Genomic DNA, 24,737 nt, shown 5'->3' with positions numbered 1-24,737 from the left:
CCACTCATCCGCCTGTATTCAGATGGGGAGAAAGTTCCACAGAAATCCATGGTCAATCCAAGCCAATCACTGGGGACCCCCTAACCACAACTCACCTTTGAGATGGCCAGTGTGGCAGAACCCGGAACGCAGGAATGAAGTAGCCATGTTTTTAGTTATTGAATTTATTGCGGGCATAAACTTGCAAAGAGGTTACACCAATGCGCTGTGTTGAAGTGCATCCTGGGAAATTAGACTAGCTCTCCAGCCATTGACAAATTGTTCAGTTTGCCTCCATGTGTCCAAATATTTTAGATTATAATCTAAAACGCGTCGGCTAATATCTCCTCCTTATGGTGTGCTGCCTGTTCAGGGTTCATATACAAACACCGGACTTATTCAAAATGTAGATACTTGTAAGAGCAGCAATGCAGCTCTTCACCTGAGCTCGATGACGAGGAGTTAGACTGAACCTTTGACTTCCCCCTGATGATTAATTAAACGACGACGAGTAACTCCATGTCTCTCTTGTTGATACAGGAAAGGGTGAAGCTTAACCCCCTGTATGTTGAGTCACTGCTGCGCATTGCCACTTTCATTTCACTGCACACCCTGTGTGTGTATGTGACAAATAAAACATCTTGAATCTTGAATCTTGAATCTTATGGCTTCTGGGAATTTTTAAAAGTTACACAGGATTAATATGTTTAATCTTTGAGTTTTTTAAATCTTAAATGAATCAAATCTTTTAATCAATATGAAGTACAGAACTTGAGTCACAGTCAGCAACGACTGAGGGCAAACTCCCTCCCATTGCATATAATATCAAATCGTGTTTACAAGCTTTCCTCATGGCAGAGACATCTCTGTGAAGAGGTATTTTCATATAAATGCATAATCTTTAGGCAACCGGACACACTTGTGGTTATCTTGGTTCATTTTGTAGTCGAAGGAGGTTGAACACATGAGCCCAAATACAACCTTGAAACCCATCAGCTGTCGTCTGGCAGGTTAGTTTTTATTGGCTAAAAAACAAACCACTAAATAAGTGTAAATTGGCTACTAGTGATGTAAAAATAATCCGTCTCTCAACTTAAACTCCATTCATGCCTCTCAAATTTCAAATGATACCGGCCGACGAAAGAGGAAGTCCTGGTCTGGATATTCGTTATATATGGATATCTGCTGGCTAAATCAAAACCCCTGAAATATTGCCAAATATTCGTAATTTGTCTGAAACCCTGACTTTCCTAAGTCATTATTAGTCCCCTGGATGCCCACCGCTGTCATCCTCAAGTTGATAAAAATGTTATACATATTAAGCCGTGTCTAATTCTCACCACGATATTTTCTTCTAAACGGGCGACAAAACCCTATGCTGCTGAACTCCTTCCTCCCCCCCATGAGTATCCTCTCTGCTCCTCCAGGTTCTGCTCCTCTGCCTCTTCTACCTCTCTGCCAAACTCTGCTCCTCTGCTGAAACCTCTACTCTCTGACCCATGAGTCTGCTCCTCAGTCTCTGCTCCTCTGGTCTCTGCTCCTCTACCTCTCTGCTCCTCTGCCTCTCTGCTCCTCTACCTCTCTGCTCCTCCACCTCTCTGCTCCTCTGCCTCTCTGCTCCTCTACCTCTCTGCTGCCCCTCTGCTCCTCTACCTCTGCTCCTCTACCTCTCTGCTCCTCTACCTCTCTGCTCCTCTACCTCTCTGCTCCTCTACCTCTCTGCTCCTCTATCTCTCTGCTCCTCTACCTCTCTGCTCCTCCGCCTCTCTGCTCCTCTACCTCTCTGCTCCTCTATCTCTGCTCCTCTACCTCTCCTCTGCTCCTGCTGCCGCGCTCCTTTCCCTCCGCTGTCCACGCTGCGTTGCCCTGGAATGAATGAGCTGCTTCACAAGCTTCCTCCGGGTGCTTTTGTTTGGGACACAGTAGGTAAACTCCTCGACCGCCAACCAGAGGACGAGCTCCAGACCGACGAAGAGGGACCGAAGTTTACTCCTCAGTCGTCTTCATTTTCATACTGTCAACATTTATAGATTGAAAATGGGGGGAAAAAGATCTCGATGATGATGAGCAATGCAACAATTACGTCATGTGCAAACAATAATTTGTTCAGCATGTTTTTGTTTGATTGTATGTGAATATTCTCCTATGCTGTTTAGTCTTAGTGAAGATAATATGTACTGAAACATTATTTTTTTGTCATTATTTTTTTTTCATTGAAAGTAGGCATCAATTAGACATTTACAGATGTCTTTTAGATAATTGACATTGCATGTTCAGAATTTTAGATAATGCTCATTTTAGTTATATGTATTTATAGCAAGAAGTGTAAAACAAGGGATAAACAACAAAAAAGTTGAACGAAACAAAAAGAAAATGTATAACTATGGCGTGAACTATTCTATTGTACATCCATTGAGTACTGAAACATTTAAGTGTCACTTAGTATCGCATGATTTAATCTGCCACCTGAGTATTTGTGATCTCAAAGTCATTTGTATTCAATGTGTTTGCTTAAGAACTGAACGATGTCATCTCATTACAACAAATGTCGGGGCTACACTACACGGCCAAAGCCGTCGCCACCTCCAGGACACGGCACACTCTTTTCCTCCGTTGCCCTTCACATCTCCCCGTTCCTTCCTCCTGTCCCTCATTGGTCTGCCTTCCTCCCCCTTTTTGCATGGCTTGCAAGTACACAGAATATACACGGTCTGTTAGGCCTTACTTGGTGTTTCCCTCACTTGTTTAAAAGTCTCTCATCCCGTACACACACACAAGACACAGTGTATGTTTTTACAAACAAATAACCTATCTACTTAAAATGTTTAATAAAAACTAAATTCAAGGCACAAATCATCCAACTTCCAATTAAAACTGACATTAGGCGCCAGGCAAGTCAAAGTGTCTCTCCATCCATCTGTTGGCATGACGACAGGATGCTGCTGTGATCAGATAGACACCACCTCCTGGCAGAAGGAGGGAGGTCACCCAAAAGTTAGGTTGAAGATGTAAACATTCTACACTTAAATTGTTAATCAAGAAGTCACAACATTGCGGGCTGGCCTCCCGGACTCTGTCCTGAGCCGAGTGGTGTCTAGAGGCTTTCACTGGTAGTTGTGCTGACTCCGCCCTCCTCCACTTTCAGCACTCCCTGAACATCATGCGACAAACTGGCGGCCTGGGGATCAGCATTGCTGGAGGCAAAGGGTCCACACCTTACAAGGGGGATGATGAGGTATGACGTGTACTCGATGTGTACTCGGAGTCTTGAACATTTTTAAACCATATGTTATACTAATTTATTTGTGTTTGTGTGTTCAGGGAATCTTCATCTCCAGAGTATCCGAAGAAGGTCCTGCAGCCAGAGCAGGCGTCAAAGTGGGAGACAAGCTCCAAGAGGTAAAGCATTCTCCATTTACTTTATCTTTAGAAACATCTTCCCTCTGTTTTATCGTCAGAGGTGTTTAATTGTACAGCGCTAAAGTCCGTCGCTCTCCGTGTCCGTCTCAGGTGAATGGAGTGGACCTCCACGAAGCAGAACATCACACGGCGGTCGAAGCGCTCCGTAGCTCCGGCGCTACAGTTTCCATGTCGGTGCTGCGGGAGCGAATGGTGGAGCCGGAGAACGCCATCACGACCACGCCGCTGAGGCCGGAGGACGACTACTTCCCGCGGGAGAGGCGGAGCAGCGGCATCGCCTTCGACGTGGAGGCGGCGCCCAGCGAGCCTCACCAGCGGTTCTCCAGCTGCCTGATCCGGAACGACAAGGGGCTCGGATTCAGCATCGCCGGGGGCAAAGGCTCCACGGCCTTCCGCACAGCAGACACGGTGAGACGGCTGCAAGATGAATCCAAGTCATGAGTAGACAGCTGAACATTAGTCACGGTAGTGGAATGCCATTTAAACATTGTGGTATCGGATAGGGATGGACAATAAAGTGAAATCTTAAGTCACAATATCATTATGAACCTTTTTTTAATGAGTCTTCCTTTAGTCAAATCAGTAATTGTTTAATACAAATGCCAATGTAACGTACGTAACGGGTATGAGCGAATACCTTTTGATTTGTGGACCGGTAAAACAACTAATGTAGAAATATTGTTGTGGGCTCTAAGAAACAGCCTTTTTTCCTTCTTTTTTTAAAAACAATTTAGTGATAAAACACTGAATACATGAATAAATTGTTTGATGGATTAATTGCTAATGTGATTAATAGTTGGTTGCAGCCCATAAGGAATTCTAACCCAACCCTACCAAAAGGTACTGTCCTATAATGGCATTCAATATATATTCAAGAATATACTGTATATATAATATAAAGAATATATATATAATATAAAGTGTATATATATATAGATAATATAAAGAATATATATATATATAATAATATATATAATATAAAGAATTTATATATAATATATATATATAAAGCATTCAACTTTTTTAAAGCTTTCCATCATAAACTTGATTGAGGTCGTAGGGTTCATTTAAAATAGAAAGATGAGACAGAGATAATCCAAAGCTAAACATACAATCTACTGTACAATCACGAATAATACGTTTGAAGTTAGGTCACTAGAGTGCGGTACCCGTCTCAGTCACAGAGATGTGTCTTTTAACATCGTCTATTCTAGCCACAGCGTTTACATCATCACCAGGGAGACGGAGATATGAATAGCCAGCCCTGACACCTGATAGGTCGACTGTAACTGGACAGGGTGAGCTGTATATTTGGGCCGGTGCAATCGTGCATTGCGACTCATGCGGCGGCTCAACGAGCCCACACAGAGGAAAGGACTCATGAACGTATGATCCAGGCGGGTCGGACTGTAAGTCTCGCCTCTCGGTCCAAAGCTTTTTTAAACGGATTGGCAAATGGAATGGCAGTGACTCGCTTGGTTGTTGGTTGATCTGGAGCAGTAGCTCCGGGCATGTGTTTGCACTTTTTGCTTTGCTTGAACGCAGATTGAGAGTTCACCCATGTTGTTATTAGTTCAACAAATTGTGTAATCTGTCTGCGCAAAGGGACAATATGTCTCGGGGGTCATGATGTGTGCCGCTTGTGCTGTCGCGTCGTAATGAAAGACGATGCTGCTAATCAGTTGTAATGTGGGTTGTGTGTAGAACCGTAAATCACAATTTGTTCCATAAATCCCTTCATTAACTACCTCTGGCACACTTTATATGGGTAGGAATGTCACACAGTGACGGACCGGCATCACAGCGTTTGCAGCCTGTTGCACCAGAGCCTTTTAATACAACCCCGTCTAATATGATCCACAGACAGGAGAGGCCAGCAGAGATGTGTGGAATAATTAGGTAGCCTCTCCCACCTGATACGGAGTAATAGCAGCGTCTCTTTTGTACGTCGTTCTTAAAAAACAGAAGGAGCAATTGTGAGTCATTTATCCACAAATGTGCAAAATTTTGAACAGTTGACAACATTTTTTTTATTTTTTTTAGGGAATCTACATCTCTCGGATTGCAGAAGGGGGAGCAGCACACATAGACAGCACACTGCATGTAGGCGACCGGGTGATGTCTGTGAGTACTGCTCATCTCCATCATTCAGTGTGAACACAATACGGCTTCCTTTACAATGTTTACGTCCATGTGGGGAACCATTTTCCTCCTTTTAACCTTGGTTCCTAGAGGTGGAACGGTACATACAATTCACAAGTTGGTATGTACGGCAGTTTTGGGGTAAGAGCAGGGACGAATTATAATTATTATTAGTAAACGTTCAACAGTACACATTGGTTTTGTTTTATCATTTTTGGGCTGATTGCTCTGTAATTAATCTAGATCGTAGGTCTTTTTTCTCCCATCTGATGCAATGTAAAGGAAGCACTTCATATCTCTCATCATTGCTTCATGCGATCATACTTCCATTATAAACACTGCTCTCATCACTCGGGTATCGTGAGTTGGGTCCCATGCAGGAACTGAACTCATCGGACTCTCATACATCAAAACCATAAGTTAGCAGGACTAATACAGTCATCCTACCAACTCTAACCCAGAGTCTCTCCTCGGATGCAGACTATGTGGCACTTTAAGTTAAATAGTGCAGCATTTAGGTGATATGTTTGGCTGCTCAGGGTTTCCTACATGACCTGCACGCTGTTCCTGAGCTGATCAAACTCCAAGCTTGGCTGTGCTTATTATTGCTGTCAGCATATCAGTGACATGCATGTTTTTATCACACACACACACACACACACATTGATGGTTCATTTTGATTCGTCCTGAGGTTCCTCCCCTAGTGCGCCGAATCCTTCTCGAAAAGCTCCTCTCTTTGATTTCTTTCCGGGTTCACGCTCCTCTTTCCTCTGGCAGTTTTCCACCGCTTTTTCTTTCGTGAATTTTGTAGGTTGCTTCTTTTTCTCTCATTCGCACGCCCCTCTCTCCATCTGCATGCTCACTAATGTATTAAGTGCATCTCCTTGCCTGCTGCTGGTGGTTATGGTATGGGGGTGGAGTGGAGTGGGCTGAGCCTGTCCGTGGCGTCATATCAGCCGATGGTAAGAGCGGGTACTGTCGGGTCAGTGCTGACCTCTGCGTGTCACTTTCGACCTGAAAGCTGCCCCCTAATCTAAAAACCAAGGTTAGCAAAAGCTAGTGATTCAATAAGTCTCTGACAGAGCTGTCTAAGAAAATCCCCACTTGCCTTTTTACACTTAAGATCAAGAGTTTTGGAGAAACTACACACTTCCACTTGTGTTTTAAGTGGACAAAGGCAAGCAGGAGTGGAAAGTACGTCAGAGATTACATTAAAAGTAGACATGCGCCGATCGATCGACCGTGATCAGTCTGATGTTTTTTTAATTAATTTTTTGTCGGCCCTGTTTACACACATGATGGATTAAAGTCGCACACAGAGCCACGCAGACAGTCGAGCCACAGCCACACACACACACACACACACACACACACACACATGATGCATATCGCACTCCCAGTGGCAGCTTTGGCAAACAGGAGCGTCTCGGTGGGCTCACACCCTCCGCGGTTGGTTTTTACTGTCGATCCAGATCAATGGTGTAGACATGACAGAGGCCAGGCATGACCAGGCAGTAGCGCTCCTTACCGGCACCTCACCCACCATCTCCCTCCTGGTGGAGCGAGACCCGAATGCACCGGGGGGCTCTCCAGGTCAATCCCGGGCGCGAGCCCACTCCCCTCCACCCCCAGAGCCCTCAGATTCACCAGACCAGGAGGAGGACAGTCTCGGCCTGCATGGGAACAACCTGAATCGGATGGAGGACGAGTATCCCATCGAGGTGAGACCTCTTAGTACTAAGTGTGTTCCATAGCTTCTCATTATTGTGCTGTAGAGGCCTCACAGAGGCCCTAAGTCTTACTCTTTGTTTATTTGGCCCCTGCCTTATTCTTAATGCTGTCCAGTTCCAGCGAAGATGGTGCATGGTATGAAGACGTGGTCCAATTCAAAGAATGGTGTTCTTTAGAGTGTAGCATTTCCAGTTTTTGATACTGCAAAGATATTGTGGTTGATCTCACCGAGCCTGTAGAGATACAGTACTTGCATGTACTCGGTTGTTTTGTATTTATTAGACGTGTAGATGTAGACATGACTGTAACCCGAGAATTAATTTTTCCAATTTTGTTGGATAGATTTAGGCTTAAAATCTTCCACCTCTAATCCTAACAGGAAGTCACCCTGCTGAAGTCGGGTGGCCCTCTCGGCCTCAGCATCGTGGGAGGCAGCGATCACGCCAGTCACCCGTTCGGCATCAATGAGCCCGGAGTGTTCATCTCAAAGGTGTGGCTTTGAAATCTCTGTGGGGTTTTGTTGCGTCATCTATAATGTGTGTCGTGTATAACTTCCCGTCCGTCTCCTCGCCAGGTGATTCCTCACGGTCTGGCGTGCGAAAGCGGACTGCGTGTCGGGGACCGGATCTTAGAAGTGAACGCCATCGACCTGCGCCACGCTACGCACCAGGAAGCTGTGCGGGCGCTGCTGGCCAACAAGCAGGAGATCCGTATGTTGGTGCGGAGGGACCCGTCACCGCCTGGGATGCAGGTGAGGCCATCAACTCCAAAAAGTATTTACATGTACACCACCGTTCAAAAGTTTGGGGTCACTTAGAAATGTCTTTATTTTTCAAAGAAAAGCACTGTTTTTTCAATAAAGATAACATTAATCAAAAATACACACTATACATTGTTAATGTGGTAAATGACTATTCTAGGTGGAAACGTCTGGTTTCTAATGAAATATCTCCATAGGTGTATAGAGGCCCATTTCCATCAACTATCACTCCAGTGTTCTAATGGTACATTGTGTTTGATAATCGCCTTAGAAGACTAATGGATGATTAGAAAACCCTTGTGCAATTATGTTCGCACAGCTGAAAACAGTTATGCTGGTGATATAAGCTATACAACTGGCCTTCCTTTGAGCTTGAAGTTTGAAGAACAAAATTAATACTTCAAATATTAATCATTATTTCTAACCTTGTCAATGTCTTGACTATTTTCTATTCAATTTTCAATTCATTTGATAAATAAAAGTGAGTTTTCATGGAAGACACGAAATTGTCTGGATGACCCCAAACTTTTGAACGGTAGTGTATAATAACGTTCGCACGGCCGAGGCAAATGCTGACGGGCGGTGTATACATCATTGCAGGAAATTGTGATCCAGAAGCAGCCAGGGGAGAAGCTTGGGATCAGTATTCGTGGAGGGGCCAAGGGTCATGCAGGAAACCCCTTCGACCCCACAGACGAGGGCATCTTCATCTCTAAGGTGCTTCGATTATATATGATGTAGCACAACTCTGCAATGCAATATTTCTTCAGGTTTTTTCACCACTTTTTAAGCAATTGCAGCCCGAATGGTATCTTCCATTGTAGCTTTAGATGCACTGGTTGGATAGAAAGAGTTCAGAGTCCACTTTGTTTAAAGCCTCATGAAACTGAGAACTGGGCATGCTCAGTCTTGACTGGCATCTGTCCAAAAATATGCAAATTGCAACTTGGTATTAAGTGTATTAGGGTTATTGACGTCGTAAATAAGGACACACTTTTAAGAGTGACGTATCAGAGTTTATTGTCATATATGTGCCTGTATTATCACAGGCGGTATTAGCCATCGACTTACCCTTCCTTTGGTTGGTATTCAAACAGGTGAGCTCGAGCGGCGCAGCAGCCAGAGACAGCCGGCTGCAGGTTGGCATGCGCATCCTGGAGGTGAACAACCACAGCCTGCTGGGGATGACGCACACAGAGGCCGTGCGAGTCCTTCGAGCTGTCGGAGACTCTCTGGTCATGCTCATGTGCGATGGCTTCGACCCACAAAAAATGGCTGCCGTGGAGGTGAGACACCAGGAACAGGTCTATTTGGACAAAGTTGCCAGCAGTTTTTATGACATTTAATTTTTTTCCCGGAAGTTGCCCGCTCTGTTTTAGAAAGTACTTTTTTAACAACATTGTTTCTGGGTCCATTTCCAGGCGTCTCCCGGCATCATCGCCAACCCATTTGCTTCAGGCATCGTGCGTAAGAACAGTATGGAAAGCATCTCTTCTATAGACCGAGACCTGAGCCCAGAGGAGATGGAAATCATGCAGAAGGTACAATACACATTATGCACTGTTTTTACACATCATATATATTCAGTGATTTAAAAACTAGCGAGAGTAAGCTAAATTTTGAAAAAAAATCCAAACCCAGTGTTGCCAATTATTTTCCAATGAAAGTAGCGAGCAGCACTGGCCCAGTAAACCACCAAGTCGGCAACACTGACAGCCCGACCAGTCAGGCCCTCCAGAACCACTTTGCCAAAACTATCATAATGAATGTAAACGATGAACATGACTGTAGTGGCCATTTGTCCTTCGAAATCAAACAAAACTATAAATCAAAGCGCCATTGATACACCGTGGGCTTCGGAGCTGACGCACGCAAAAGAAAAGTAACGTCCATTGCGGTATGGTGATTTTGATAATTTATTTTCCAAAACAAACAAAAACGCTGACACTCTTCGCTGATGCTGTGGTAAAAAACCATTGGCCACCCTGGTGCATGCTGGTCCTGTGCCTACCCACCTCTACATGTAACCACAGGTGCCCAGTGTTACCCAATCAGTGAACCTACAACTAAATATATTAAACTACACTACAACTATCATAAGAAACAACTAACATATCAAAATATAACCTAAATAAGCAATACATAATCAATATTACTTTACAATAAAACCTAAATACAAATGTCAAATTAAATAGCTCCAACAATTACTATTGTTGGTAGTTTGGTAGCATGCGGCCATCTATCAGTTCCATATAGCAACATATTACCCGCCCTAGCCTGAAGGTCAGGTTATCCGACTCTCTGGCCTAAACAGTGAATAGTTGCTAAATGCACAGACGAAGCCCAAAGGCACAAGGAGTAAGGGGAAGTGAATAGTGTTGGTTTGGACACCAGGAAACTTCCCATTCATCCACATACCAGGACTCAATTTGGCAATTTTGAGACGACAGTGGTCAAGTCAACACGCGAATCAGCCGTTGGTTTCAGCAGTTCAGTCACACCGACTCCGTGCCTCCACACCAGTTTGCCGTTAGCAGGGGGAGTTGTCAACCACACACCAAACATACACATCTTTTCACCACAGCACCCAGGAATCACCAACACAGGAGTTTATTTTGTCCAGATGAGCTTTTGGGAGACTGCCCGTACTAAAGGAATGCCGGGCTTGTTGATTATCAAACGCTAGTTCCTCTGTTCGCTTTGACCAGCGCAGAGTCTTTTGTCGTACAACTTTTATAGAAAATTATTTACATTGACATTGCATCATATGAACTTTAATTGGGATTGTATAGATATTAACTGTTGCTCTTCCCCAGGAGTCCGAGATGGTGCGAGAGACATCGCAGTGGGAGCGGGAAGAGATGGAGAAAGTGGTGAGTGAAACTGAAAATCTATGACCTGCTGTGGGAAGGCTCGAGGTCAAACTGTATCCGTCAGATCAGCAGATAGAGCGCCGTGCAGCGGAGCAAGAGAATGACATTGTTGCTCCAGACAAACTGCAGAGCTGCACAATAGTGTGGGGCGGAGCTTTTAGGGGCAGAAGGTTGGTCTGTTATCGGGTGAATGAAGCTTCCCCTCTGCCCCCGGTGTGTGTGTATTGTGTTTGACAGAAGTATTCCTGCAATGTCCCACCTCGCATGCTGTTCTCTGCTCCCATAGCGTATGAATAGAGTACTTTTAATGTGTGCGGATTCTATCCTTTTCTTTCTCTTCTGTTTTTTCTCTCATCTGTCCTTTGCTTTTGGTGTGTTTGGTGTAATCAAAAAATATATATTTATATATATATATATATATTTATATTTATATATATTTATTTATATATATATTTTTATATATATATATTTATATATATTTATTTATATATATATATATATTTATATATATACTATCATCTCAATCCCATCATTCATCTCTATACCACTTCTCTCTCCACTGTTGTTTTTCTCCTCTTCACTCCCTGTAACCCTGCTTTCCTCTTCTGTAACTCCTCCATCTCCATCCTCTCATCGCATCACTGTGTGGCTGTGTGTGGTTGGGTCTCTTCCCTCCTGGACTCTCCTCTTCCTCCTCTTCCTCCCCTTCCTTTCTTGGTGAAGGAGCATATGCGTTTGGAGCGTGAGGAGGCAACTCGCCTGCTCGAAGAGGAGACCGAGGTGAGACACTCCTCGTCGGCAGGTCTGCAGACGAACTTCCTGGAACCTCCGCAGGATTTTACCACGTTGGTCATCCCTTTCAGGGAAAATAGACTTTTTCTTTGGTTTTCTCATATTCAATTCAGGCTTAGTTTGCTGGAAAAAGTAATGTCCAGGTAATCGTCTCTCTGACCATCCTATATATCCAATTATTTTTTTTCCGGGTGCAACTTTACGCAGGCCACCCAACATCAGAGCCACACACACAGCATGCACGTCACACACACACACGTTAGTGATGATGTAGTTAAACTGAACACTTGCAGTCGCTTGAGAAAGAGGTAAATGTCCAATTCAATGAAAACAAGAGAAACGGAATTGAAAGGACAGTTTTTCTTTTAGTTGTAGTGGTTGTGATACACATTTATGACAGTCATATCTAAGCCTGGTAGTTTAATTGTTGCAATAGCTATAAAGAGCAATAAACTAGTGCTGTGAAAAATAACGCGTTAACTCAGTTAATTCAATTACAGGTTTAACTAGTTTTGGTTTTTTTACGCATTTAACGCATGCGCAGAATGAGCTTCCAATCCGTCTGTTGTTGGTCGTCGGGACGAAAAAAAAGTCACTTGCAAAATGAGCTTCCAATACACCACTTCAATCTGAACTCTGTCCGCTCTCATGCAGACGGTCTGTTCATCGGTAATGATCCTTCCGCAGGTTCACCTCCGGAAACCTTGTTACGACTTTTACTTCCTGTAGATCAGGGTCTCAACACGTCGATCGCGACCTGCCAGTCGATCGCGGCGTAGTGTCGGTAGATCGCATGACAGTAAAAAGATTGGCCCGCCCCCTGACATGTTCTCTATTGCACGTCTTTGTTCTTTTATTAAACTAAACGTCTGTTGTTGATCGTATCTCCACAGCAGCATGTCATCTCTGTCTCTTCGCGTTGCGTTAACACTTATCGATCTCCGTCTCGCGCGCCACAGAGCTCCGTGCGCGCGCATCGGGACCGAGCAAAAAAAAGTCACTTGTCAATCTGTCCACCTTTAGATTGTATCATGGTGGAGTTAATGGTTGACAAACAAGAAAAATGTTCTGTTTAACCCTCCTGTTACCTTTACATTTACGAACATATTTTACCCTCGGGGTAAATTTGACTCCAGCAATAAAAATCATCAGAAAATTATTAGAATTAATATTGCTTCCCAAGTTTAAGTGTGAGGTACTTTATGTTTGTTTGTTGACTACCTAAATAGCCCTTTAAATAAATAAAAAAGTTGATATTTCTGATATGTTTGACACAGTGAAAAACAGCCTGGGGTCAAATTGACCCCAAAGAACACCGACATTAAACATTGAATGGGGTCAAATTGACCCGAAAGGTAACAGGAGGGTTAAACATTCTGTTTAGGATGAAGATGTATTCATGTTCCATATGGAAGAAAACTGCTAAATAACTGCTGAGTTGCAGCACCATTGTATCGAAGAATGTATAAATGTATATATCCGTCTTTTGTCATAAATCTCGATGTTCTCACAAAATATACCGAGAATATCGGTAATATGTGATTAATCATGATTAATCCACAAAAACCTGTGATTAATCCGATAACATTTTTTAATCGTTTCACAGCCCTACAATAAACTCATCTATTTTTACTAGCTCGTCCCTCCACCGTCTTTGTCCCCCTTTCCGCTCCTGATGGGGTTGCATGCCTGTGATTGTGATTATCACCAAAATGACCATGGTCGTAAACCACACTTAGGATGTTAGTGTCCGATAATTGCACTCTGGTTTAATTCTCTGCTCTATCGAGCTGCTGTTTTCAACATGAAAGGATCAGACCCAACAACGTGTTAGTTAGTCTTTGTAACACTTGTAACTCCTGCAGCCAGTTTGTTTCTGTCAGCTCCTGTGTACATGTTTAAATCTTAAAAAAAGAAATGGTTCACAAATGACATGTTAATTAAAAAAATACTTTTAAAACAGCAACACGCTGTAAACCGGAGTAAAGGGTGTATTTGGGGACTGCTTCTGGTGCACCACTACAGTATGTGGGCTTGTTATGAAGGAACATGTCACCCAGTGCAACAGTTAATGTTTTTAATTGTTTTGGACAACAATGGAATAAGCTTCGCCAGGGTTTGGCTATACATGCCATACTTTTCCTTAAATATAACAACACATTATATGTCTGGTTATTTAGCCAGTTCACATTTATAATAGGAAAGTGTAGCTCCTTTACTTCACAGGGATGGTCCTCTACTATGCTATGCCCTAGTCTCCTCCAGTTGGTTCAGTAAAACTCATTTTTAAAACTAATCTTTGACAAGATTCTTGCTTGTTGTGTAATGAGTCTCAGCCTCGTCCACTACTCAGCGCTGTTCCCTGTTTGTTTCCGTTCAGAACATTGGAACTGGACCTCTAAAGCTTGACTATAAAACCCTGGCGGCTCTGCCCACCACCAGTCTGCAGAAACTCAACCGGGTAAGTCTCCTTTATGTTCTCGAGTCTCCGTGCCGCCGTAGAATTTGCACATGTTTTTACATAAAGCGCGATGAGTCCTTTTCAACGTGTTCGGAAAAGAGTGCAACCCCGTCAGGCGGGGAATTGTTTGCATTTCTGTGAAGGCTATGTTGGAAATGGCCTTCGTCGCTCAGAATAGACCTCTTCATGGAATCCCTTGGTTTTGGGTCGCGGGAAACTCTTGAGTGACCTGAGCCCGACAGTTGCCCCTCCAGGAGCAGGAATGTGAACCTCCCTCAAGGGCGAAACCCCAAGTTAACATTACTCTTCGTGGCTACAGGGCCAAACCCGTACAAAGACCGCTGTCATCGTGTCCTACACCAAAGAACAACAGCGGTCGACCCGGACGGAAGAAATAGCATGAAGAGCCAGGTCTGATCGAGAAGTTTGGAAAAACCAAAGTGAAGACCAAGAATCGGAGCTCAGGACATTTAAAACCGAGGAACAAGAGTCTGTGGAAAGAGTCCAAGAGGAGGTGGACTTGAAATGAAGCATGGCCAAACAGCAGGCGCTGGCCTGGTTGATAAAAAAGAGTGCGAGCGTGTGAAAGAGGTGGCGAGATAGTGGGGGTGGGGGGGTGGGGGAAGGGGACAGCTGCCTGCTATCAACCCGCCTATCCTCTGTGATATTTTAAACCTGCATCTGGCTCTGAGTTGGATGGAGTCTCGTGGGTGGGGGGGATAGACGGGGAGGGAGGCCGTCGTCTAAGAGGAACCGACAAGCGCTTCAGTCGGAGCTCCCAAAGCCCTCTGAGGAGTAACTGAGAGGACATACGGCGCCGTCCTGTTCGACAGTGAGTAAAGAGAGCGGACTTGCTTTAGATTTATTATTTTTCCATCTTCTTTCCTTCTGTTTTCCTCCCTTCTCTCTCTACTTTATTTAGCTTTGAAACCTGATCACCAGAAGGATTAGATTGCCCCTAAACACACATCTTTGAACTAAACCAAACACTAAAGTAATAATTATTGTTCCTTTTATGACCATTTGGGTCGGATAACTTTAATGAAAACCGTATCGCGCTCCGCGAGTGGATCTCTGTCTTGTTTTGGTTGTTCGGTGTAACTTCAAGTGCATTTCATACAGTGTGCAGCTGTTAATGCTCGGAGCCTCAGAACACGAGCCCGTCTTCCTTCCACAAGCTGCAGCCGCGGTTCTGCCGATGCGTTTCAGCGATAGCGACGAGTTAACTCTGCTTTTTATAAGAAGTGAGGTGTCGGGCGTGATGGGCCGCACAGCAGAATTTGAGCTTTGGTTACCTCTGGAAAGGAGAGGCTTGAGATTCAATTGTGGCTGAATTGTGTTAAGTTGTTTAATTTATGTCGGCAGACTACAGGACATAAATCAACGGGGGAAAAATATTAAAATCCAGACGGAAGGAAAAAACAATACATAACAGAAAACAAATATCTTGAGTGCTTCTACAGAATCACTTTGTCCCAGAGGACTCTGGTACTTATTTAGACCCAGAACCGGTGAGAACTAGAACTTCGGTTTGGTTTATTGACAACATTGTAATAAACTTAGAGATAGAACAATATGTTCGATGTTATAACAGGAACAATCGAGTCTCGGACTTATTTATATTATTGTCCTTGGCGTTTACAGTCCATCGTCACTCATCAAGACGGAGACGGACCTGTAATTACAAACTTCACGTTAAAAAAATAAATATTTAAGAATCATACAACAAAACTTACATTTTTAGGGCACAGACAACATTTATAAATATCAAAACGTTTTCAATATCCGATATGATCCGCTTCCCAAACGTTCTGCACTTCTACTCTACAAGTGGAGATTAAAAATGATTCAGTTGCTGGTTCCCAGCTGGCAGGCCAGCAGCCTCGCTCGGCCCTCTCCAAAACCACAACCCCAGCTGTCCCTCACAGAGCCAAAAGGGCACTGGTTCACATTCCATCCCACTGACCTTCATCACACCACAGATTCCAACCGTCAGCATGCCGGCCGCCACGTTACGGCCTCACAAAGCGCGTTGTATTCTTAGTCCGGCCATTTAGATCATCGCCACGTACGTCAAGGTCACGTTGATTAATCTGGATTGCGGTATTTTAGGAGGCATTTTCTTTGTTTTTTGGGTTTGTACGAACACTTATTTGTTCGCTCTTACAGCGTCGGGTTTCTTTCGACGGGGAGCATAGTATCTCCCCTCGTCCTCTATGTTCAGTACAGTACGAGTTGAAGGTGTGCTGGAGCCCGAATGTCTCGCCGGTCTGATAATACGGTTATTTAAGGCCGAGGCCGAGAGTCTGGACTGCGGTAACGTGTCCAGTGCCATTCAGCCGTCAACGAGTCCTGAATGATGGGCAACTGAGAAACAGGAAAGATTTAACGATGTGAGTAACTCCTTTCAGCAGCTCGAGGCGTGTGTGTCAAGTGTCTATTTATAGAAGCACATCATACCACACAGAGGAATCACCCTCCTCATCTTGTGTCCGGATTTCTTTAATCTTTGTTGTACTGAGTTGGATAAGTTGAGCGTAGCACACGCCTGCCTTAGTGGATCTTTTTTTACTCGCTGCTCTGAGAGGAGAACTCTGGTGTTTTACGACGTGGATCTTGATGTGGCCGGTTTGGCTCCTGGTTATAACGACATTGTACTCGCCAAGTTACCTGCTGAGGTCTCGGCGAGAGCCGGGACGAATCAATAAGGCCGTTTATTGACGTCGAGTGTTTTAATATCCCACCAGACCAGTTATGAGAGCCGATCGGCACAATGTAATCAGGTCGTAAACAAAGGAAAGATGATTTAGGAGATAAAACTAAAGCCAACTATAAAGTTATTACACAAACTCTCTGTCTATTTAGAGATTATGTTCAGTTTAGACCGGCGTCCTGTTTCAGCTTTATACTACATTACTGGAAAATGTTTCATCCTTACAGTTTTCCTGTGTAAGGAGAGAGAAGTGAGCGCACCAGATATGTGCTGCGTTACACAGGTTTTCCTTAAATATCTCAGATCTATTCCCGCTCTAAATATGTCACGGTGTTCCCAGATCTCAGCAAATTATAACTGAAACAATGGCCAAAGATATGAAAATAGAATACAAATTGTAATGTATTATCTCTTTCTCGCTCTTTCTCTCTCTCTATCTCCTTCTCTTCTGTTTTTAAAACATTCCGCTTTGATTCTTTTTAAATTCCACAAGGGACCATGTGGTTTGTGTGACACCTTTCCTTTGCGTCCTCATTCCTTCTCTTTACTGTCCTGCCTCTTCCCTTTGCTCCTGTCCAGTTCTCTACCTCTGAAAGTCTGCCTGCTCCCATGGAGGCCCCCCCGCAGGCCGGAGCCCCTTTAGAGACTCTGGGCTTCGGCTTAGCCCCGCCCACAAAACCCCTCGACCGCACGGACCCCGAGTCCCGCCCCCGTCTGAACGCGGAGCACGACCACCTCCACGGCTCCCAGGTCTCCCCAAACGGGACCTCCGTTGCTGACAGTGCTGGCTCCTCGACGACCCTTAACTCACTGGCACCTGAAGAAGAGGAGAACCTGGTGGACTCTCAGCCCATCTGCTTCAGGGAGAACCCGTTCCTGGTGGCCAATCGCAGAGGCAAGGGCCAGCAGGTCCTGTCGGGGCCCCCGGTGGGCTACGGGAAGTCGGGCCAGCTGCAGCCCTGGTTGTTCAACAAGGCAAGCCGCCTGCCTGAGTGTGGTGTGGAGGCAGCATGGTGTGTTACCGCGCACACTTTGTGCTTTGGCTCACTCGCGTCCCTCGACATGGACCCTTCATGTCGACGTTTCACTTAAAAATTCACTTTTTAGGGGGTTGGCGTACTATAAGTGTGCTTATATCCTCAGGATGATCAACTGAAAATGTTCCCGTTGCCAAAACTGAGGAAATTGGCAGATTTTGTAAACTGAAACCCTTTGATTTTTGTACAAAGATATTAAAAAGCAGCAATAGATGAAATGATCGATGTAATTGTATCCAAAAACATGTCCGTGGGCGACTATTTTTGGCCGCCGTGGGTTTCCCAATCCCTACATTTTGTTTCTTTGCGCTCGCTTCACCGTTTCATGCCGAGGAGGACTGGTGTGGTTTTTAAAAAGCTTTCTCTCTGTGCAAAGCGTTTTTCTCGTGTGTATTCACCTCAGCTCGGCAACCAGCTGAACCGGCGCATGCTTTTTTTCCGAGCACGGTAGTCGCGGCGCCCCGTGAGGTATTTTGGCACACAGTCGGTACGTATTCAGGACCGACTGGAATGTCTGAGCCGACAGCTGCGAGGGAAGTCGTGAGTCGCGGCGGAGACGCCGCTTCATCAGCGAGAGCTTTGCCGTTGGGTGGATTCACCGAGGGGGGGGGGGGGGGTCACACTCACTCCTCTGCCGGACTAACCAGGCGATGCTTGTTTTGCCTTTTCATTGCTACATGCTGTCGTCGGCGCACAGAGGGAAAGTAGGAGCCGTTGTTAAGTGTGTTTTTGGTGTTTTGATCTTGTTTTTTTCCAGTCACCTCCTTCTGATTTCACCCGGACTGAGAGCCCAATCAGAGAAGCCCCCTACTCTCCCACGATCCAACCGGTGAGCAGCCTGAACACCTCGTCGCTCACCTGCCGTCCTCCCGCCATGGTTTTATTTTTATTTTCTCCTTTTCCATCCATCTGCTCTCGAATGGGTGTTTTTACAGTTGACCCCTTTGACCTTTCCTCCCACCCGTAGCCCAGCAACCACTCCTCCAACGGCTCGCTGTACGCGGGCAGGGAGACCCGCTTCGTAAGTGGGTCTCGTGACCCTCTCTGCTCTGGCCTGGGTTTTTTTTCTTTCTTCCAGCACATGCTGTTATTAAAACATAACGAGTTCAGCTGAAGTCCGCTCAGGTTCCCCCAGAATGCACAGCATGTGAATACTGACGACTGATGCTTCGCTTCATGCAGGCTGGATGTGCATTCATTTGTAAAAATAGACTTTTTGACTTTGATTGTCCTTAACATCGCTACTGACCAGCTGAGGCTTCACACTCTCTCAGAGGAGAATGACCAAATATAATGGAGATGTTGCGAAAGCAAAGTTCACCGTAAGGAACGCAGTTTGTAATGTCGGTGAGCCCTGGTGGTGTTGCATTGTTTGATTGTGTCTGTATTTGGCCTGGCATCCTCCAACAGTCAACTTTTAGTGAAAGTGATATTAGTTTCATTCTATCGTCATTGTCTTATTATTTATGTTTAATTTGCAGGCAAACCTCCATTACACCTCCACTCCTCCGCCAACACTGACTTCACGTCTGCATCAGTGAGTAGGAAATACATGTTATTGTAGATTAGAGTCGTTACCAATATATCCAGCTCACCTTTGTAGTACATATCTGCTCCTGGTTCCCTTTGCTTAGGTTATATTTTCTATTAAGTATTTAGATTTCTTGGCACTTAAATAGTTTTGAATGTCAGAATTTCAAATAATCCAACTAATGCAGAAGGAAAAATAGAAAATCTATTTATTAACATGTGTTTCAGAGGAGTTTTCAAGCGCTTTCACACCTGTGGTTCGATACAGTTTTTAACTAGATTGGGTAATTCAACTTCCAAACCCTGGAGACGAGAACTCTGAATGGTGAACGATGCTCTGATTCACATCCTTCCTTCACCACGTTCATTTTGAGTTGCCCTTCATCCTCAGGTGTTGTGCGTCTGAATACCACGTGTGTCCTCGTTGTAACCGGGCGTCATGCAGCTTCATTTGTTTTCTCTCCAGACTCGGCCGGGTGCCATCCAGCCAGTCGGGCGCGTGTGGCAGAGTCCCTCCCCCGCCACTCCGGACGGCCACAGTCCGAACCCATTCCAGCATGGCCCCTCTGCCTTCGACTCCCAGACCCCTGTAAGACCCCTGACCACCACATAGTGCTGTCTTCTCTCCGCCCTCAGCTCGGCGGCGCCGCCTCTGACCGCTCGTTCCCCAAAAACCCTGCGTCTCGTAGCGGCGCAGCGGGGAGGCGGAGCTTCGTGGCACGGGAATGATGTTTGTTTAAAAGAGGCTAGAACCAAAGAAAGGGACCTCCAGACCTCCTCCACCTGCAGACGGAGCATCCGGCTCAGCGCTGAGCTCCTGAATCACATAAATCCTCATAATTACAGGTTTTCATCCTTTAGCGGTCGCTAAATAATTCAAAGCCACGATTTCATCTCACGTCTTCCTATTTGTTTCATGAAGGTGCTCATTCAGAAAAGTCCGTCACGGCTTTGAACCTCCCACGCCCTACTGTCTGTCTTTCTCTGGCATACCCCCCCCCCCCCTCCTCTCTCACATGAAACCAGCCGCCATGCTCTTCACCTGTTCTCTCCTCCACGGTCTTCTTCAACTTTGCTGGGTTTTTCTTTTCATAGTCTCCCCTTTCCTCCATGTCTCCGTGTGTCTGTCCTTCCCACTTCCTCTTCACCCCCACCACCGTGGCTCCTTTACCACATGACCCCCCCCCCCCCAAACCCTCCATGCCCCCCCCCCCCCTGCAGCCTCGCGCCCCCTCCCCCACCTCGCCCGACGAGTTCCCCCTGAATGTCAAGCAGGCGTACAAGGCGTTTGCCGCCGTGCCTCGCTCACTGGCCGTGCTGGAGCCGCCGCAGGTAGGCCGCGCTGCCCGGACTCACGCCGGGTCACAACGACTAGAGCATGCTGTGCTGATTGGTTGTTCTCGCCCCCCCCCCCCCTCCCCTGACTGGAGCAGGCTGTCCTATAAGGAGCCTGCACCGCGTCGGGGGGGCCTGTGACGTGCTGTGACGTGTGCCATGCGTTCATCGTGGGTTTTTGTACTTCAATGGCGTCATCTGTCACACTGGCGTCGAGTCTTCATCCATTCGTCCATCCATGTGTGGCCCGTGTACTCATATTCAATCTCCCTTCCTTATATGTATTTGTATATATACGTGTATATTATGTCCCTGCTGTTAATACGTCCGCCTGCTCTGTCTTTGTCCTGAGTTTATTTGACTTTACTAACTTCCTGCCGTGCCCAACAGGACCTGTACGGCGTGAGGAACAACTTCCACCCACAGCAACCTTCCCCAGAGGTAAGTGGACACGTTGACCAACACGTATCAAAAGCTCGGCTTTACCGTAATGGACCGGACAGTACACTTACAAAAATAAAAGTAACTAAAAGGACTATATTCGTGTGTGTTACGATCACATCCGCACACGTTTTACCGCGTGCGACTGGGCCCGTCACGTTTGAGGAAGCCTCTTCAGCCTGAAGGAGTTTCCGGCGGCTCGTCTATTATGTATTCTGTGGGGAAAAAGTGAAAAGAATTTTGAAAGTGACCGAAACATCTGGAACGCAGCCGGATCAAGAGCTCGAGACGGATGCTTTACGGAGGACTCTCTCCTCCTGAAACTCAGGAAAATGAGTCGACAGCATTTCCCCCAAAATAGAGGTTGCCTTACAATAAGCCCAGTACGTTATTTAACAAGCGAATGTATTGAATCTGCAGCTGCGTGAACAAACGTGTCCGCGTCTCTGCGCTCGCGGCCGTCGCGGTCTGACCGTGTGCCGACCGCCTGTGTGGCCTTTTCAGCCTGAGTTGACCAACGAGGTGTTTGACGATGACGTAGGCGGTCGGAGGGGAGCCGGTAGGGCTCCGGGCAGCAGCGCCCCCCCCCTCTCACCCGACCGTCAGGAGTACATGAGCCTGGCGGCGGTGCCTCGCCTCTCCAGGCCTTCCTGGGACCTGCAGGTACCCGGCGCCTCCGCCACGTCCACAGCCGCCTCCGCCTGGGTGCGCTCGGCTCGATCGGTGGTGGTGCCTCTGCTCCCAGACACTGGGAGGCAGCCATAACTCCCAGTTAATTAAATCAGCTGGTGGTGCTGGGGTTCCGGTTCAAATGGATCATTTGTTGCCTTCTTCTTGGTCTGTGATACTTTTCTCCTCCGGCATCGCTTGTGAAATCCTCTGCTCCTCTGGAAATGCAAACAGCAATTCACCTTCTTTTATTGCACTTTTTTTTTTGCGCTGTTCTGCTGCTGCTCTTTTGTGAATACTGCAGGTGCTTCAGGTGCCATCGATTATAATCTCTCTAATGTCGTATTCTGTCCCACAGAGTCCTTCTCCTGGTGGTAAGTCCAGCCCGGAGCAGCGCTCCTTCAGGGACAGACAGAAGTATTTTGAGATTGACGTGAAGCAGCAGACGCCAGAGAAACCCAAACCCCGCGTGTCTCTGGTTGGAGAAGACGACCTCAAGAAGATGAGGGAGGAGGAAGGTTCGTCTGTTTGTTCCTCCTCAAACGTCCTTTTTTGCCACCGACCTCCCGGCAAAACTGTCATTTTGAAGCGTACGACTCCGCGTGTGTTGGTCTCGCCCCAGAGAGGAAGTTCGAGCAGCGGGCGCGGGAGTACCTGCTGGATGAGGACGAGGAGGATGAGGAAGAGGACATGGCGAAGCAGGTGGCACACATGAAGGCAACCGGCAAAGTGTTGCTGGATGGAGTGGAGTACAACGTGGAGCCGGCAAACAGCCCATCGCAGCACTGCGCCACGCCGCCGAGCTACAGCGGCAGCTCCGGGTGAGAAGTTGCAAAAACATTAAAGCATCAGATGGTTTTTTAAATTAATTTCTTCAGCTATTGATCTGCACTTCACACATTTCAATGACACTACACACATACACACACTTTGCATTTTGCGCACTCTGTCTATATTTAATTACATTTTTAAATTTTACACTGCAGTCATTAGTATTATATTTGTGTCTGCATATATGTTGTGTATATATATATATACATTTGTATTTTATATTTTACTTTGTATACTTTGCACAGTCTTTGTATTATATTTGTTTGTGTGTGTGTATATATATATACATATATGTTTCATTTTATATACATATATACTTCATTTTGTATTTTATATTTTACTTGTATACATCTATATCTTTCATCCCTGTTTTTTATATTTTATAATATTTATTCTCGTGTGTTTAGTTTATTGGTGCTGCTACTGTGAAGTATATATAAAGTATATATCTATATATCTATCTATCTATCTAATATCTTTTTGTGCGTAGGCCTTCCTCCGTTGACGGGAGGGGAGAGTCCCAGAGGAATTCCCTGGAGGACGGCTTACGGCAGGAGCAGAGGCCCAACTCCACGACCGGGTAATTACCTCGCGCCTCACGTCCCCGAATGTCTCGTTGCCGTTGCCGTCGGCAACCGGAGTCACCATTGCCCCTCGCGTGTCCTCGGCAGTCTGATCTCGGCGACGCCCATCCGCACGGTCAAAGCGGAGCGCCGGCACCAAGAGCGACTCCGCATGCAGAGCCCCGAGCTGGCCGTGGCCCCCGACAGGGACCTGTCCCCCGCGGAGAAACGAGCCCTGGAGGCGGATAAGAGAGCCATGTGGAGGGCAGCGCGGTAAATACTTTTATTTAAAGCTTTTACTTCACTTGTCCTTGCTTTGGGTGTCACCATGAAGCGGGGTTATTAATTTACATCAAAGGGATCGGAGACATTTGTGACGACAACGAGGACATTTTGAGACTCGTCGGCGATTCTTTTTATTGTTGGCCGACGTGTAAATTATTTGATTCATATTGTTTTTGAAATGGTCGATTTTGACAGATTCACATCAAGAGTTACTGACTGCAGCCAATTAATAAAATGTTTGTGATAATATAAACTAAAAAAAATGAAATCTTGACGAGGTGTCTTAAAAGTATTGGACTCCACCTCTTAATTAATGAATTATCTCTAAATCACTTCAAAGTAGCGTGTTAGTTAGTGAACATACGTGCTCGGTTCCTCCCGTGTGCGGTTACTCCGTCTCCTCCTACTTTTCTCATGTCTTGTGAATATTTGTATTATTCGTGGCTCTTCAAAAATGTGTCAGTGTTTTACCTTCCATTCTTTGGCTTTCTTTTCTGTCCGTATGCCTTTCTTTCCTTCCCCTCCTCTTCATACCCCTCCTCTATCCGGGTGCACCTCTCGTCCTATCCCCTCCCCCTCCTCCTCCTCCTCCTCTCCTCGCGGGGCCCAGGCCCTGTGGCCTGGAGGAGGATGTGAGGCAGTATGAGCAGGACCTGGCTAAGAGGCTCTACCAGGCCAGAGTGAGGGCATCTCAGGGCACGGCCGAGTCCCCACAGCCCCCCACCTCTTCATCCTCCTCCTCCTCCTCCTCTGCAGCAGCAGCCTCCCAGCTCAGGTCTGCTCCTCGGCCACCAGGGCCAGACGCACTGCATCGTCGGGGCGTGCCGGGGTGCTTTGGAGTCGGGGGTATTTAGCTCGAGGCCGAGTCCAGGAAGGTCCAAGCCCTCGCAGCCTCACTGCGACCGCGCTTGCCGCCTCGCTCGTGCCGCCTTGCTTCTGCACGTCTTTGCTTCCTCGGGTTCCCCCTCTCTCTACTTCTGGCCTCTTCCTCTCTGCTGCACTCTTTTTTTCATTTGCGCCCTGCTTTTCTATTGATTTTCATACTATTTGGTGCACTAACACACGCAGTGAGTGTGCAAGTTCTTTGTAAGGTCGTCCTTTTCCTGGAGTGCCTCCTTTCTTTTTGCGCACTCAAATTAAACGGGTTGTTAGTGACGGCAAACCAGGACAAGGAG

At 46.1% G+C, this 24,737-nt stretch overlaps 1 protein-coding gene across 1 annotated transcript in view; it reads left to right on the top strand.

Annotated features, from left to right (window-relative positions):
• scrib (scribble planar cell polarity protein) overlaps positions 1–24,737 on the top strand; it is a 66,176-nt gene that overhangs the window by 35,557 nt on the left and 5,882 nt on the right. Inside the window, exons 17-42 of the mRNA XM_056433417.1 lie at positions 3,125–3,214; positions 3,301–3,378; positions 3,490–3,807; positions 5,443–5,523; positions 7,014–7,262; positions 7,652–7,762; positions 7,847–8,023; positions 8,633–8,749; positions 9,130–9,318; positions 9,454–9,573; positions 10,849–10,905; positions 11,629–11,685; positions 14,078–14,158; positions 17,451–17,846; positions 18,666–18,737; positions 18,876–18,924; positions 19,390–19,445; positions 19,905–20,027; positions 20,660–20,770; positions 21,164–21,214; positions 21,719–21,877; positions 22,242–22,401; positions 22,506–22,704; positions 23,205–23,294; positions 23,386–23,550; positions 24,173–24,337. Of these exons, the coding sequence (XP_056289392.1) occupies positions 3,125–3,214; positions 3,301–3,378; positions 3,490–3,807; positions 5,443–5,523; positions 7,014–7,262; positions 7,652–7,762; positions 7,847–8,023; positions 8,633–8,749; positions 9,130–9,318; positions 9,454–9,573; positions 10,849–10,905; positions 11,629–11,685; positions 14,078–14,158; positions 17,451–17,846; positions 18,666–18,737; positions 18,876–18,924; positions 19,390–19,445; positions 19,905–20,027; positions 20,660–20,770; positions 21,164–21,214; positions 21,719–21,877; positions 22,242–22,401; positions 22,506–22,704; positions 23,205–23,294; positions 23,386–23,550; positions 24,173–24,337 (3,521 nt within the window). The remainder of the gene's footprint in view (positions 1–3,124; positions 3,215–3,300; positions 3,379–3,489; positions 3,808–5,442; positions 5,524–7,013; positions 7,263–7,651; positions 7,763–7,846; positions 8,024–8,632; positions 8,750–9,129; positions 9,319–9,453; positions 9,574–10,848; positions 10,906–11,628; positions 11,686–14,077; positions 14,159–17,450; positions 17,847–18,665; positions 18,738–18,875; positions 18,925–19,389; positions 19,446–19,904; positions 20,028–20,659; positions 20,771–21,163; positions 21,215–21,718; positions 21,878–22,241; positions 22,402–22,505; positions 22,705–23,204; positions 23,295–23,385; positions 23,551–24,172; positions 24,338–24,737) is intronic.

The sequence above is a fragment of the Pseudoliparis swirei genome, chromosome 16 (genome assembly GCF_029220125.1).
Source record: "Pseudoliparis swirei isolate HS2019 ecotype Mariana Trench chromosome 16, NWPU_hadal_v1, whole genome shotgun sequence".
NCBI classification, from domain to species: Eukaryota; Metazoa; Chordata; class Actinopteri; order Perciformes; family Liparidae; genus Pseudoliparis; species Pseudoliparis swirei.
Note: the sequence above shows the minus strand (reverse complement) of the source record. Positions and strands in the feature narration are given on the sequence as shown.